This window comes from Rhinocladiella mackenziei (genome assembly GCF_000835555.1).
Source record: "Rhinocladiella mackenziei CBS 650.93 unplaced genomic scaffold supercont1.8, whole genome shotgun sequence".
In the NCBI taxonomy this organism is placed as follows: Eukaryota; Fungi; Ascomycota; class Eurotiomycetes; order Chaetothyriales; family Herpotrichiellaceae; genus Rhinocladiella; species Rhinocladiella mackenziei.
In genome coordinates, this window is record NW_013550597.1 from 1003637 (window position 1) to 1019574 (window position 15938).

At 50.8% G+C, this 15938-nt stretch overlaps 8 protein-coding genes across 8 annotated transcripts; 5 read left to right on the top strand and 3 right to left on the bottom strand.

Moving 5' to 3' along the window:
- Positions 1-270: 270 nt before the first annotated feature.
- Positions 271-2703, top strand: Z518_09974 (uncharacterized protein; the record flags this gene model as incomplete). Its single annotated transcript, XM_013412591.1, has 4 exons — positions 271-506; positions 558-696; positions 751-1547; positions 1596-2703. 4 exons carry the CDS (start codon positions 271-273, stop codon positions 2701-2703), a joined length of 2280 nt encoding a protein of 759 aa, XP_013268045.1.
- Positions 2704-2878: 175 nt separating this feature from the next.
- Z518_09975 (uncharacterized protein) lies at positions 2879-4606 on the top strand (the record flags this gene model as incomplete). The annotated part of the gene is made up of 1 exon (XM_013412592.1): positions 2879-4606. The coding sequence occupies one exon, from the start codon at positions 2879-2881 to the stop codon at positions 4604-4606; it is 1728 nt and encodes a 575-aa protein (XP_013268046.1).
- Positions 4607-5518: 912 nt separating this feature from the next.
- Z518_09976 (uncharacterized protein) lies at positions 5519-6640 on the bottom strand (the record flags this gene model as incomplete). Its single annotated transcript, XM_013412593.1, has 1 exon — positions 5519-6640. The coding sequence occupies one exon, from the start codon at positions 6638-6640 to the stop codon at positions 5519-5521; it is 1122 nt and encodes a 373-aa protein (XP_013268047.1).
- A 700-nt stretch (positions 6641-7340) lies between these two features.
- Z518_09977 (uncharacterized protein) lies at positions 7341-7939 on the bottom strand (the record flags this gene model as incomplete). The annotated part of the gene is made up of 2 exons (XM_013412594.1): positions 7341-7785; positions 7833-7939. The coding sequence occupies 2 exons, from the start codon at positions 7937-7939 to the stop codon at positions 7341-7343; spliced, it is 552 nt and encodes a 183-aa protein (XP_013268048.1).
- A 297-nt stretch (positions 7940-8236) lies between these two features.
- Positions 8237-9412, top strand: Z518_09978 (uncharacterized protein; the record flags this gene model as incomplete). The annotated part of the gene is made up of 1 exon (XM_013412595.1): positions 8237-9412. The coding sequence occupies one exon, from the start codon at positions 8237-8239 to the stop codon at positions 9410-9412; it is 1176 nt and encodes a 391-aa protein (XP_013268049.1).
- A 1042-nt stretch (positions 9413-10454) lies between these two features.
- On the top strand, positions 10455-11172 carry Z518_09979 (V-type ATPase, C subunit; the record flags this gene model as incomplete). Its single annotated transcript, XM_013412596.1, has 4 exons — positions 10455-10471; positions 10532-10544; positions 10616-10738; positions 10795-11172. The coding sequence occupies 4 exons, from the start codon at positions 10455-10457 to the stop codon at positions 11170-11172; spliced, it is 531 nt and encodes a 176-aa protein (XP_013268050.1).
- A 685-nt stretch (positions 11173-11857) lies between these two features.
- Z518_09980 (uncharacterized protein) lies at positions 11858-12933 on the top strand (the record flags this gene model as incomplete). The annotated part of the gene is made up of 2 exons (XM_013412597.1): positions 11858-12016; positions 12100-12933. 2 exons carry the CDS (start codon positions 11858-11860, stop codon positions 12931-12933), a joined length of 993 nt encoding a protein of 330 aa, XP_013268051.1.
- A 127-nt stretch (positions 12934-13060) lies between these two features.
- Z518_09981 (uncharacterized protein) lies at positions 13061-14481 on the bottom strand (the record flags this gene model as incomplete). The annotated part of the gene is made up of 3 exons (XM_013412598.1): positions 13061-13536; positions 13602-13794; positions 13852-14481. The coding sequence occupies 3 exons, from the start codon at positions 14479-14481 to the stop codon at positions 13061-13063; spliced, it is 1299 nt and encodes a 432-aa protein (XP_013268052.1).
- Positions 14482-15938: the final 1457 nt, after the last annotated feature.

The following is a 15938-nucleotide window of genomic DNA, read 5'->3' on the forward strand; positions in this document are numbered from 1 at the left end:
GGTCAAGCAGCGGGATTTCACAGTTCGCAGAAGAACCTCTGGACGACATGATGAATGCTACGAGCTCCAGATTTATCCATTCAGTGCAGCACGACGTCTGTCTCCACCCTTTCGAAAACACCTAATGTAGATCTACCTTAGTGTTCCACTGAGAGACATGTATGACATCAATCACTGCTAATCTTATACAACACCATTCTCCAAGCATCTTTGACTCAGCTTCGTGAAATATCTCAAAGCAGATCACTGTTTTCAGACAGTCGAAATATAATGTCGTCGATGGCGAATGTCCAACCTCGTCCCCGGATTGGGAACAAGCGAAACCATCGAGGAATATCTCCACCGAATCGAAACCCCAGAGATATTACCAAGACCCGTGTTTCACATGCCTGCGATCGTTGTCGACTGATGCGAACCAGATGTTCCGGGGGAGAACGATGCTCGAAATGCATCAAGGACGATGCAGTGTGTGTCTACGGAGATCGCAAGCGCGAACGCAACCAAAAGTACGAACTATGCGACAAAATCTTGACGTTGGACTCACTGATGTTGCCCAGAGACTTAGCCGAGAGCCTTGATAGAGTCCAGGAATTGGAAGGAGAGAATACGAAACTAATCAATGCACTTCGCTCTGTGGTGGCCAGCCCTGATTTTCGGACAGACATGCATGGCGACATCATGGAGATCTTGTCCAAGGTATTTTGCCCTCAGCATTGCCCTTCAACTCAAATGTCCTAAGTCAGTGTCTAGTACACAACGCCCGATCCTCCCGAAAGCGGTCAGCCATCGAGCTCCTCACAAACTGTAACGGGTTCTTCCGACAAGCTTCGTCGGGGAAACGAAACTCGTGACCGAAGCCCGGAATATGAGTCGAAGACCTCGGGCGAGAAGGCAGTTGCTTCAAGTGTGGGATCTCCGGGGCGGAAAGGAGAATTGGCACGCGTTGTTGACTTGGATGCTGGTTCAGGGGCAGCAGGCCTTGTTGGCAAGATGTCCGAAATGTCGTGGATTCAACATGCCTTCGAATCACTTCACCAGCGTCGGACAAACGCTCAGCCGGGAATGCGCGGGGCAGAAATCGATCATCATCTCACCACGGCGAAAGATTTCAGCTATTTCATGGACGACACGAACGTGTTGGCAATTGACGAAGACCACGTTAATCAGTATCACTGGCCGAAGCTGGAAATCGCCATCATTTTGGCCGAGGCGTACTTCCATGCCATGCAAGACGCCTTTCAAATTGTTCTTCGAGAGCAATTCCTCCAGACGATGGTTACCTTTTCGCAAAAACAACAACTTACTTCTTCGTGGAGTGGACGACGATGGTTCGCGTTGGCGAATCTTGTATGGGCGATTGGGGCCAAATGGCTGCAAATGACCAAGTTGGACCAGCCGAACTTTTCCGAAAACCACTTACTGTACTATGCCAGGGCCCGAGCCTTGGGTCTCGACCACAGGATGATGTTCGACCATCCTGACATAGAACGAGTTCAAGGGATCGGCCTTCTGGCCTTCTATCTTCTCATGAATGGGTCCATTTTTAGGTAGGTCCCTCACGACCAATGTGACTCTCGACTAATCCAGGACGACAGGGCTTGGAACATTTTGGGCCATGCCACTCGCCATGCAATAGCTCTTGCTCTGCATTTGAGAGTCTCGGATCCTAACGTGAGTGATCGGGACAAAGAACAACGTGCCCGCACGTGGTATTCCTTATACAGCCTCGAAATTTTGATTGCTGAAATTACCGGACGCCCCAAGTCCATCTTCCTCTCGGATGTGACCACACCGATCGACCTATTACAGAAACCCCCGACAGAGGAGCATGATCATCAGTGGCGAATTGAAGGGCTCATCTCGCCCGAAGAGTCGAGAAACATGTGGCTCGATTTTTTGATGGCTGGCCGAGATCTCTCCCAGGGTATGACCAGGGGAGTTACACCTTGGAAAAACTTTGCGTCTGTGGGACATGGAATCTCACGCTCGTATTTCCCTCATCGAGTCCGCCTTTGTCGGTTGAGTGACAAGATTGCCTCGCAATTGTACAGCGGAACATCGGAGGACTCGTGGGCAGACACACAACGTAAGATTGGTGAACTGCAAACCGAGTTGAGATTATGGGCGGAAAACCTCCCCGACGACCTGGCCATCCAGAGTCAAGCACCGACGAACACAGATCCGAGAGTCAAGATCGAATTGTCCATGTACTATCACAGCATCCAGATGATTCTCCACCGGCCTTGTCTGTGCGAGGTGGTGATTGAGCATGAGTCCCTTCGGTCGCAAGAATTCAACCGAAGCTCTGCACGCGCGTGTGTGCATGCGGCAATGTCAATGTTGGCTCTCATGCCAGACAACCCAAGTGCGCATGAGGCCTATCAACTGCTTCCCTGGTGGACGTTGCTTCATTATGTGGCACAGGCTGCGGCAGTGTTGCTCTTGGAATTGTCTCTCGGTGGCCAACATTTCCAGAATGAAATTTCCGACGTGGTGAATTTCTTGCGCAAAGCAATGGCGTATCTTTGGTGCATGACAGAGAGCTCTCTTTCGGCATATCGTGCCTGGAGGATACTCAGACGGTTACTGACTGAAGTGTCCCAAAGATATGATATGGATATGGCTGATATTCCTACGGAAGCATCTCAGCCACCTGGATGGAGTGAGAGGCATGAAATGGCTGTTAGAAATGCACTCTCTTGATCAGAATACGATGATTGTACTTCGTGCCTAAACTCCACCGTAGCGCGCTTCGAAGTCGACTATCACGTCACGCCCATGCGCCTACCATCACTCATACACCTCTTTCCCTTCTTCTTCGACGCCTATGACAACAGCCCTTGAACCGAACCCCCCTACCCTAATAACCTCTTTTGCAATGAGAACATCATACTCTCAGGTCAGCATAAGGCGCTGGTCCTCCAAAAGCAAGGACCCCCCCAATATTACCCATACCAAGGCCATCCATGTCTACGACTTCGACAATACCCTCTTTTGCAGCCCTCTTCCCAACCCTCAAATATGGAGTCCACCTGCAGTTGGAATGCTTCAAGCATATGAAACACTTGCATACGGAGGATGGTGGCATGACTCAAGCATACTGGCGGCAACCGGAGACGGCATCGAAAAGGAAGAACCTCGTGCTTGGGAAGGATGGTGGAATGATACCGTCGTTCAACTTGTAGAGATGAGCATCCTGTCAAAAGACGTTCTCACGGTCTTACTCACCGGAAGAGGAGAGACAGATTTCGCCGATCTGGTCAATCGGATTTGCAACGCCAAAAACCTCGATTTCGACCTTGTGGTCCTCAAGCCTGAGGTTGGACCATCCGGACAGCGCTTCGAATCCACCATGATTTTCAAACAAGACTTCCTGAAAGAGTTGGTCTTCACATACAAGAACGCGGACGAGATCAGAATCTACGAAGATCGGACTAAGCACGTCAAAGGATTTCGGGAGTATTTCGAACGACTGAACAAGTCATTGATCTCCCACCCAGTCGACCAGCCCCCCCCTCCACGAAAGCCCATCACGGCCGAAGTGATTCACGTATGCGAGTTGAAATCCGCCCTTAACCCGGACACGGAGATTGAAGTCGTCCAACGAGCCATCAACCGCCACAATCATGCAGTTTTAACCGGAGGTCCGAATCCGACCAAAAGTGTTCGCAAACAATTGAAAATCGTGGAGCACTTCTCATACTTTGGGTATTTGATCAACCAAACCGATTCGGCTCGGCTCATCACCCTATGCAGCATACCACCTCATCTCATTGATTCTGGAGAGGTCCGACTGCTGGCTTCCAGCATTCTGATCACTCCGTACTATCCTAGAAGAGATACCGTCAAACAGGCTGGCGGTCGTGGTAAAAAAGTCACGTGGCAAGTCACTGGCATCGCCAAGTTTGAAGACCGAATCTGGGCAGCAAAGGTGGCTCCAGTATCGGAAACCCAGATCTACACTCAAGATCCCATACCACTTGTTGTTCTGGCCATTCGAAAAGGCTCCCGACAAGTCGACGCTTCGAGAATCCACGAGTGGCAACCCGTTGCGCCGGAGAAGGCCTTCATGTTCGAAACTACGGTGGGGGATAAGATTATGCTGAAGATCGAGGAACAGGACTTCGTTGTTGGGACTGGCTCTAAGGGAGTACGAAAAGCAAGGACGGTTTTCGACTCAAGTGATGGGGGCAACAAACGGAAATACCCTCAAGATGAATCCGACTTCAGGGGCAAAGAGAGTTATACCCGTGTGACCGCCGGTGGGGATAGGGATGATGGGACCTGGGCGGCAAAAGATCGATCTGGTGGTGGTGGTGGTAAATTCTCCCAGCGGAATCATGCCAGCAAGACTCAATTCAATAATCGCAACAATCCCAACATGCCGGGAGCCCGAGGTAACATTCAAGCTGCAAATGCGAGTGCCAGGCAGCGTAACGCTGGGCCAGGTGCTGGAGGCAATCGAGGAAGAGCTGGTGGAGGGCCGGGTGGAGGTGGTAATCGAGGACCGCCAGGATACAAAAGCCTAGACGATTATGGACCAGGAAATTTTGATGGAGCGAATGATATGAAAACCGGGTCCGGCGAAATGGTTATGAACTATTAATGGAGATCTTGTCGACCGGATGAATGACTCTGGGAAGCTCTTGTGCGTATGGTATTGGCACGGCACGGGATGCGATTTGGTGCAGGACGGGACGAGCCGGAGTTGACAGTTCTTGATGAAAATTGGGTCATGTCGAATGAGCTGGAGGATTTTGCCTTGGACCAGTAATCCGTACTAAGACGACTCGATAATGAAAGCAAGCGTTTGTGGACGCCCAAAGTACGCGAGCATGGTAGTCTATGCAAAGCCATTTGCTAAGTGAGACGAAAATACAGTCATCGTGTGTCCAGATTCCTCTTCTAGTGGTCTCGAGTGCGGACAGTTCAGATAGCTGGCTCTAGGGAGGCACAAAGTGCTCCATGATCTATTGAGGTATGGTACCAGGTCCTTTCCAGATCTGATTTGGTCTTCCTGGATTGGATATTGTATGATACGATGTGACATTGTCGAATAGATCTCTGGACTATTCTTCGAGAGAAAACGGCGATTTCCTCTCAATTTCGATGTCGTCATTCCGATACCCCTATGTCCGGATCGTGAGTATATTCGAGCTGCTGGTTGTCTCGGCTTGTGCGTCACGCTTGTGTATTGATAGCAACAGACTCCCGGTGGTGGCGCCGGTGGTATATCTCCGAATCCAGGCTCTGTTACTGCTCTGTTGGTGGCGGGTTCTTCATTGTCCAGATTTCGAGGACTCCGTCGATCGATGGAAGTGTTTCTGGATCCGGGTAATGATCTTGATATGTTTCGAAAATCGCCATTATCCATGTTGAGTTCGATGCAGTTGGTCTTCGACGACTTCATGAGCTGATCGACGAAGCTGACGATCTGCCCTGGGAGATCTCTTCGGCCTTGCTCCCGGCAAGATAACAATGAAATATGATCCCCACAATGGGTGTTTCGGGTCTTCATTCAAAAACCATCGCCTTCATGCCATTCGCGACCAGACTCCTCCGCTCTGATCTTCGGATCAAAGCCCCTCCTCACCGCCGTCTCCCTCGACTGATCCAACAACTCGCCGAACCGCTTACTATCCCTCGCGAGCCTTTTATACCTCTCCCCGCCCTTCTCGCCAGCATCCCACAACTGCACGAGGCGCTCATCAACTTTCTCCTTCTCCCGCAACGTCGCCAGCCAATTCTGCAACCCGATTTCACCTTCAAAGCAGATCCCGTAGCCGTCGCAGTAGCATTGATGTTGCGACGGGCAAAATTCAAAGTTACCCGTGAAGATATATTGCCACGAGTACTCCATAATGCGGCCGGAGGTTCTGTCGTCGAGTTCTATCCTAAGAAGCCAGTCGCGGTACCGCGCGTAGTCAGAGCGTGGGCGCTGGCGGATACGGGTGCTCGACACGGCGAATTGCGCGCAACAGGGTTGCGAGATGGCACGCGGGAGGGGAATGTCGGGACCGTGTAAGTCGCGGAACAGCTGTGAGGTCAGGGCAGGCTCTTCGGGCTTGTGTTTCAGGTCCTGTCGCCACGGGGGCCGGTCGATATGTAGCCAGTTCGGGCAGCCTGGGTCCAGGTGGCAGCGGCTGTTGAAGTAGCCCTGTCGCGCGACGTGGGCGTCACTGAGCCTCTTGATGGTTGTTGCGCTGTCAATGTCCAACAGGATGTTGTTGTGCCAGGCTCTTTGATGCGGGTGGAAGAATAGGACTGTGTCGGGCAGTGAGTCGTAATGGTCGATAATGTATGTGAGGTATACCATTGCCTCGTGGCCTTTGTTGGCTGGGAGACCGGAGTGGTCATCGGAGTCGACGGTGTAGATCTTGGTCGGCAAGCCCGGTAGTTCGCGAGATACCCAGCTGACGTCTTCGGATTTCAAGCGACCCATCACCAGGATGCGAGTATAGTTGGCCCCCTTTGCCTTGGCCGTGCCGGGGGAGAACATCTGGCTGTTATAAAGGGGCCCATCTTGTCCGTAAAGGTATTTTGGTTTCGTGGAGAAGGGGGTGAAGTGTGTGGTGAGGTAGATGAGTGTGAGCAGTCCAAGAGCCAGTGATATGATGGATGTCCTTCGAATAAGGAGCATGGTATGTGAGGTATATCAATGTGTTCGACCATTCAACCCGAATACCGTTGGAGGGTTGTCATTGTCATATTGGTTGCGAATGGGGGAGTAGGTGTGAATGGATATTGGACCTCTATAGGTATCTCAGTCCGAAAATATCATGGCCATGAAAAATATTTGGGTGCTGTGACTGGGAGACGGTCTTGGTGAGGATGATGGGGCGGACCAGGTGGAGCTGACGGTGAGACATACCCCAGACGAGCCGGGAATTTGTTTTTATTTCCCAGTTACAGATTCAGCTCCATATGGCACGCTGATTTTGGTAGATATCATCTTTGTTAGAGCGATGCAACGCATGATATGAATATTTCATTCTCGAAGTTGAGTTGATGGAGGCATTCTGTATCCGTAAAGGGATCTTCGTAAAGGCAACCACCTGGGAAGACACCGTTTCACAAACAAGCGGCATCATCTCCGGAACACAGGAGACCTCTAAAAACATGAATGATTCATTTATACAGGTCATCATCACATCTACGCCTTTGTCCCAAATCCTTCCACTATATACAGTTCCGGGGTAGGATATGAGAGGAGTTGCGCCACCGCTTATGCTGGTTGCAAAAGTCTATCCCAACCATGACCCTCTTGATCTTGGGGTATAATGCCATTGCCATATACTCGTACATTCCATTCATCGGCCCCTCATCTTTTTCCCAATCAATCAACCACATCTCCCATCCTTCCACCCGTCTTTCCATCTTTGTTTCCACAAACTGCAGTCAAATTCAGGCTTGCCCAATCTGACGTTAACAGCATTGTGAGCCTGACACATCCACATGCCTAGTTCATCTTGACCTTTCACTCTCGGTTCGTTTCCTGCTTGGGCCATCCAATCCCGAAAATCCCTTGCGCATACCCAACATGGATAGAGCTTGGAGAAGGTGGACAGGAATTGCTGCATGATTGATTGGGTTTCGGGAGGCGCATCGGCGGGATATGTAGCCGCCATACTGTGAAGGACGGTCCATGCTGACCGACCGAGTTCTTCGACGTCCGGTGGACAATCTGGTGGAGGAGCGGTGACGGGTACGATAGCCTTGGGTTTTTTGCCGGTAGACGATTTCATCATGGCCATCCATGCAGCAGATGAAGTGCAGGTGCGACATCTACTATCGTCAGGACCGCAATTTGGTGTTCCAGTGCTTTAACTTACGGCTTTCCATCCTTGTCCAGCACCACGCCAGGAGGATGTTTCTGCGGTGCATCTTCATTGCTCGCATGGTCTCGAGAGCTGGATGCTTGGCCGGGAAATGAAGACATCAGCTCTGCCGCCGACGCTTTCACTGACCGCCCCTCTCCCTGGCTTCCAACTGATTCGTTACAGTTCTCAAAGGTCCCTTGAGGAAGGTATGCTGCAGGATGGGAAGCACAGCCTGGATTATCGAATCAAAAGCCCAATATTTCCCGATACACAGTCGGCAGAATTGCTGTTTGCAGAATGGTGCATCACGTGCCCGGGCTGTTTACTCAGTGCGGGGAGGGGTGTTTGCAGTGCCGTACCCGGCCTGATCATAAAGCCTCTCAGCTGTGTGCCTGTTCGACTCATTCCCCTCAAATATGTCCGACTCCGAACTACCAGAAGCCTCTGAATCCCCTGCGCCACCTGCCCATGAACTCGAGAAAAGCTTGCGCCGCGAAACAGTTAAGGCCCAAAAGTCCGATCCTAATTTCTCGTACAACTCCATACGTGCTGCTTCAGAAGCGAAATTGGGACTAAGAAAAGGGTTTTACAAGAATCATGAAGAATGGGCAAGTCGAAGTAAGAAGATCATACAAGAGCAATTGGTAATTAAGCCCCATGGGACATTCCGCCCGCGTTTGGTTGACGTAGTTAAGGCCATCCAAGATGACACCCGAAGCTCCCCTCTAAAGTCGGCCAAATCAAAGTCCAATGAATCCAAAGAACGCCCGAAGAAGCGCGCTTTGACAGAGAATGAGCCGACTCCGACGAAAAGGCAGAAAACCGGCCAACGAGATGATACTGCTTCGGAGGATATGTCGTCGCCTTTAAGTGATATTGATTCGGAGATAGGAGAAGAAAAGCCTAGACGGAAGAAGGATAAAGCTCCTCCAAAATCAGGCACGGCCAAGTCAAAGCAATCGGCGGCAAAGAAGTCGAAGTCTGCGGGCTCGGATTCGGAGGAGGAAGACGGAGAGGAGAAAGCGAAGGGTGCCGGCGCAGAGAACTCGACTGATCAAGATGACGTGCAAGGTGCCGTGAACCCGGATGATGGCTCGGCGAGTGACATGTCGGTTCCGCTAGGCGAGGATCCCAACCCAAAGAAGAAACGGAAACTGAACGAGTCGAAGTCGACCGGACGAAAGCCCAAGAAGACCAAAGTCCCCAAAGGCAAGGCGGATGCTGACCTGGACCCTGATCAAGCCGAAATCAAGCGCCTGCAAGGTTGGCTCGGGAAATGCGGAATTCGGAAACTTTGGGGCAAAGAACTCAAACCCTATGAGACCTCCAAGGCCAAAATCAAACATCTGAGGGAAATGTTGGCCAACATCGGAATGACCGGTCGATATTCCATTGACAAAGCGAACCAGATCAGGGAGGCCCGGGAACTAGCTGCTGATATTGAAGCTGTTCAAGAAGGCGCTGAACGGTGGGGCGCGGATGAAGATGATGGCGGCCGCAATGAAAAGCAGGACGGTCGTCCTGCACGCCGGCTTGTAAGAGGTGCTAAGAATTATGATTTTCTCAGCAGCGATGGTGAAGAAACCGATTGAGGCCGAACTGCTCAAGAAGGGAGTGCTGTTGCACTGGTCCCCCTTCTTCCTCTTTCCCCCCCACTTTTCGGGGCCAGGGCTATATGATGTTGATGTTTGCATAACATGGCATACTAGTAGCGTATCATTGCATTGCATTTATCGCCCGGCACGATTACTTGAAGGTCTTGTTCCCTCCCATGCGCTGAGCTATGAGGCTGAAAACAGCTACGGATGAAATGAATAACACCAAGTTGTAAAACTGATAAAATGATCAGTAATATTCCTCATCCTGATTGATCTCCCTCTCCTTTTGAATGGGTGCATACAGCATTGCGTGAATATTCATTCTCTTCGGCCTCTGTTCGGGCCTCGACGAAGAGTCGGCGAAGATTGGGTAGGGCCATTGATGATGACTGCTGCCAGCGTCGATAAAGGAGATGAATGAGAGCGCGATGTTATCAGGAGGTGCAAGAGTCGGAAAGAGGATGATCTTGAGTGTTTCTTGGCAGTAGGCGAATTCCTCCACCCCAGCCTTGTTGGAGCTGACGATGCTGCTTTAAGCTATGTTTCTTTTAATCTACAACGGATATTTAATTTTGAATTCTTCTTGAACGCTCAAGCCCCCGTTTGAGCTGCTGAGAAGGCATGATAACAGTCATCAGTCATGTATACAATTTCCAGAGGCCGGGAACCCCTCTTCATATTCCTTGGATCCGTAGCGCTCTTGCTGCCGCGGCCAATAAAGGGGAACCAAGCCTCGTACCCATTTATATGTACGCATCGCACGACAAGAAAAACACAATCTTGCCTGTGAGAGCACAATACGACATGGGGCAAATACGAAAATACGAATGACTCCCAACATGTCTTGGGAAGAAATCGTTGCGGCCTAGCGTGTGCCGATTCGTATGTATTCGGAAAGATATGATTGATTCAGGCTCCAGCCATTATTCCCACCACACAGCATGCGCTCTTTGGTTTGATTTCGACAATCAACAAACGCAGGACTTTTTCTCCTTCCTTTCTTTCCTGCTCGATTGTCAACGGATTGAAATTGGCTATGGCATCCGATCTCTGGTACGTGTTGACTCTCCAAGGCGCGAATGCGACGACGCACCTAATCTAACTGCTCAACAGCCCCGTTTACTCGGTAAGTTCGGCACAGAAAACACACACGCACGATTCACGAAGATGCGTCTATCTGACGACCTTTGTTTTCAGCCCTTCTTCGGCGCAATGGGCTGCATGGCCTCCATCGCCCTGACATCTTTCGGTGCGTCTTACGGCACGGCAAAATCCGGTGTTGGGGTGATGGCTGCTGGAATCCTAAGACCAGACCACGTCGTTAGAAGCATGTCACACCCATTTCCCTTCCACGCCTCCTCTTTACATGACATCAGGAACTGTTGAACGATTTTCTAACGGATGAGGATCTCTACGTATATACAGGCCTCATGCCCATCCTGATGGCCGGTATTGTCGCGATTTACGGCCTGGTTATCTCCATCCTCATCTCTTACGGCATCTCGACGCGACCGACGCATCTGGTGACGAGTTTCACGCAGCTGGGTGCTGGGTTGGCCGTGGGCCTGGCGGGTCTTGCTTCGGGTTTCAGCATTGGGATCGTAGGCGATGCGGGTGTGAGAGCCACGGCGCAGCAGCCCAGACTGTTTGTGGCAATGATGCTGATTCTGATCTTTGCGGAGGTATTGGGGCTATATGGGATGATCGTTGCGATGTTGTTGTTGGCCCGGGGAAGTGGTGAGGCGGTTTGTTGAAGCCTCCTTGGAAAGACGAGTCTTGTGAGTTCTGTGACAGGGAGGATATATATACATTATGGCATGCAAGGAGTTGGGTATGACAATGTCCTCCCAGATCCACGGGTTCTTCCAGTCCGTATATCGTCATGGTACGCTGGCGAGTGGAGCATTTGATACGAGCGTTGGATTTTTGAGGATTGGAGAGCGACTCGATTGAGCACATTTACGTGTGTTCAAACGTATCCCAACAGTGACGTCCTAATATACATACGATATCGATTCACGGAACATAGCGGTATCTTTTTCCGAGTCAGACTTGCATTGGCCAAGGGTGGGTGAACTGCCATCTCCGCTAACCGGTTCCAGTTTTGGACTTTACTCGTATGATAAAAGTTTCCCACGATAACGTGTATCTTCCGAGCATTAAGTTCAACCCCAATTTTTCTTAATGAATAACCTTTCCAACTCAACGAGCTCCAGATCCATCCCCGCCGTGTCCTGGGCTGCTTTGATACCAAGATGGCCGATGTTTAAGACAAAGGTTTCTCGCTTCGATCGTCCTGCCTCTGACCTCCTATAGGTGCTGGATCTCAATCTAATTGCAGCTAAAGCGAGATAATTCCTCTACTCACCATACAGACGTTCATTATCCCGACATTCGGAGCAAAACACCCATATAATTTCACAAACCACTCCAAAAGTTATGGCGACACCCAAAAAGATCAAAGCTGCCGCTGTCCACGCGGCCCCTGTCTTTATGAACAAGAAAGCCACGCTGGACAAAGTCGCTTCGTTTATTGAAGCGGCCGAGGGATCAATTGATTACCTCGTCTTTCCTGAAACCTTTGTGCCTGGATATCCCGTATGTAACGAAGGTTTCGTTGCGTGGCCTCGCCGACTGAATACTTACATATATGAACCTCGTTCGCTGATGAAAGATCACAGTACTTCATAGAATGCTATCCACCCTTAAAACAAGTCAGGGCCCTCGCCGAATACGCCGCGCAGAGCGTCACCGTCGTCAAAGATGGCGGCGATTTAAAGCCGATCATGTCTCTTTGCCGCAGCAAAAAGGTCGCCGTGTGCCTAGGTATCTCGGAGCGGGTCGAAGGAGGCTACACGCTCTTCAACTCTCAGGTATTTATCGATCGAGACGGGACCCTCTTGGGGGTCCACCGCAAGCTACAGCCTACGTACGTGGAACGCGTGGTCTGGGCGCAAGGATCCGGCCACACGCTCTCCGTGCACGAGAGCAGCGTCGGCCGCATCGCTGGTCTCGCGTGCTGGGAGAACACAATGAACGGGGCCCGCCAGAGTCTTATCGAGGACAGACAGGAAATCCACGCGGGGGCCTGGCCGGCGTTGAGCACTATGGCCGGGTTTGAAGGCGCGGCGAATGCGCAGATCGAAGCACTTATGAAGAACCACGCGCTCACGGCGCAGGTGTTTGTTATTTGTGCGTCGAATTATGTCGACGAGACATGTTTGAACTGGATGAAAGAAAATCTTGGGGAGCAGGACCTGGTCAAGGAAGGGGGCGGGTTCTCTGCCATCATTCATCCGTTTTGTATCTATTTGGCCGGACCGGAGTCAGGGGCTGGGGATAGGCTTGTCGAGGCAGAGGTCGACTTGGCGCAATTGGACGGTGTGAAGGTTTGGATTGATGCAAGTGGGCATTATAAGAGGCCCGAGATTTTGAGGTTCAGTGTGGACAAGGCTCCGAAGTGGGCGGATGATGTGGTGGCGAATAAAGGGACTAAACTGGAGGAGAAAAATTGATGGGAAAAGGCGTGTAATTCCTGTAATATGAAGAACTTCCTGCTCAGACACAACGACAGAAAAAGAATCGTAGATGGCTAAGTGTGCCAGGCCCCGATCCGACCGATACGGTCATTTTATCAATGCATCAGACTCGCTTCAGCCTGGGAACTGCCGCATCGAAGATGCCTTCCGGATCATATTTCTCCTTCAATTCCAGCACGAATGGCCAATCATCGCCAAAGCACTGGGAGATGTTTGTGTCTCTATCCTGCGTCATAGACACGTATGTGGCATCCATCGCCTCGCCGGTGGCCTTCAGGGCTTCAAAGAAATCTCTTATTTTCTTTCTTGAGGCGTCAACATGGCTCTCATTGGTCGTTACGCCAACGAGTTCGAGTACGAAATGCGGTGATCTGGGTCCAAAGCACGAATGAGGGTTTTGCTCTGCAGAGGGTCCACGCATTTCGCGGATCAGGAACACATTGGCCGCGTCCGCGGGTGGTGTTGACATGTAGTCTGCAATAACGTCCACGGTCTTTTCCGAGAGATTCTGAAAACTGACTGCGTTGTCTGCATCGGGGCCGGTGGGAGTCAAGGGGACGAAAAATTCAATCCATTCGGCTGGTGTCATTTCTCAGACCGCGTCTGCGTTGGTGTCGCCCAGGGCTTGGATTTGTCGCAAATACGCTTTTCTGCTTCCATATCAGGGGAACTCCAGGCGAAATTGACGGTGAATGTCCATCCACGCTCGGGATGCGGGAAGGCAAAGGGCGATACGGCCCCGTACGGAGATTTGGTCATAGCATTGTATCCTTGGAAATACCGTCGGAGTGTTTCTTTGATATTGGTCGAGTTGAACATGATCGGACCGGCAAGGAACTGTTTGGAGGCGATTAGACGTCCCCTTGTCTGCTGAAGATCAAAGATATAGCTTACCGACTTTAGCTCATACACCTTGACTCCCAGCTCTACTATCATCCCGAAATTTCCACCAGCTCCTCTGATTCCTTTCAACAACTCTGCATCGGCTTCCAAGACCTCTCCTTTCCAATTGACAACACGAGCGCTGACAATCTGGTCAACTCCAAGACCGACGTTCGGTGCCAGCCATCCATATCCACCCATCATAGCCCAGCCAGGATATCCAATCGCTCCTGCATAGCCAAATGGCGTGACGAGACCATGCCGGGATAACTCGGTGATCAAGTCCCCATTCAAGACGCCGCCGCCCACGGTGGCCGTCTTTCGATCTTGAGACACTTCGATAGACTTGATAGACCGCATATCAACCACCAAAGCTCCATCCACCGTGCTGCGGCCAAAAGCATCGCGGCCACCTGGCCGTACAGAAAGCTTTACTGAATGAGAACGCGCAGCACGAACGAATGTAGCCACCTCCTCGATGGATTGGGGGCGGGCAATGGCAATGGGTCTCGCAGGGTTGTCTGCAATGTAGGTTGCGCGAATAGAAGTCCAATAGGGGGATGAAGGCGTGACTACGTCCAGATCAGGATGTTTGAGGAGTTCTTCTAGCAGAGGATGCGAGATCGAGCTGAGACCGTCCATGACTGCACCGTCTCCGATAATCATGGATTTGGGCTGGAGTTTGAATCGATCTTTTTCGAGGCAGGCCCAATGTGCCGTAGTTATAGGAGCGTTGGCCACTGTACAAGAAGCGCCTTTTCCTTTCTTTCGATTGATTCAGCACGGTCTGTCATCGATGTCTCCGTCAGCTTACCTCCCTGTGCCATAGTTCGCCCAAGTAGAAATGTACACAGTTTCATGCTCGGCGTCTTGAAAATCGGATGGACCGGTGCACATCGTGGGGGTTATTTGAAATCGGGCACAGATTGCTGCGGTCGTGTCTTGCTAGGTGGCCGAGTGGATCACACCGACCAGATTGTCCGACAAAGATGTGCATTAACATGGTGAGGAGGATCGATGTAAGTTGATTTATCAACCTTGACCGTCCGTATATTCCATGTCTCACCGTATGTCTTACGTCGGTCCAGTATTGACTAAAAGTGAAGCCCACTTCCCGATTCGGCAAAATCGATGATGGGAGATGTTGAACTCTCCATGTGGCAAAAGATTGAGATTGCTGATGGAAATGTCAGTTGATCAAAAGAGAAGAAAGATGTGTTGGGACCTAAGCCTCCGGCCAAGGAATAAAGCTCAGTCTTTACCACTTGTGCGCTGACAGTCATTGTCGAGAGAGCTTGTCAGATTGACAGTATCATTTGCATCAAAGTATCAATTGGAATGGCCCTGCGTTTCTCTTCATAATCATTCTGCGAGATTATCTCCTTCTCTTTTCGTTTATTCCGTTGTAACTCCCGATTTGCACCGCCTTGAAGATCGAGCATTTCAAATGAAAGTGCGAGGGATCGTTGCGTCCAGCAATGCTCATTTTATCACGTTTCCCGAACCTTATATCACTGGAGTAAAGAGTGACAGTCAATGGTTTCTGGAGCACCTCCCACATTGGTCCATCATACGGACTGAAGGGTAAGGCGAGTCGCAACCTGCCACATGGAGGTCTCGAATATAAGGTGGATAGTAGGCGACCCTTATTTTGCAGTCAGCCTTTACGCAGATACCATAGGAAAGGCTACCAAAGAATTCACATACTTGGTGGAACATTGGCAGCTGAGAGCCTATGTCCTCCCATTCTCGGTCCCCTTCAATCGGGGGTAGATGTCTCTGTTTACACCACAAACATCTTGGTCGAGTTTCCTGACCTATGTTGGTGCCCCATGGATCAAAGAACTAACCTGCTCATTCCTAGTTCGGGGTCCGGGATCGGCGGGGAAAGTGGTTACCCTCATAGCGTTCTGGCAATCTTCGTTCTCCCAACTCCACCGTTCCATCGGTCTGTGTCCCATTCATGGCATATCCAGCGTGTGTAGATATCACAGTCACATAGTTCGTTCAAGAGTTTACCCCGAATTTCTTCGCTGACTTCGGCATCACATTTGGATCAGAGACAACATGACATTAGCGTTTTCCAAAGGAACACTTAG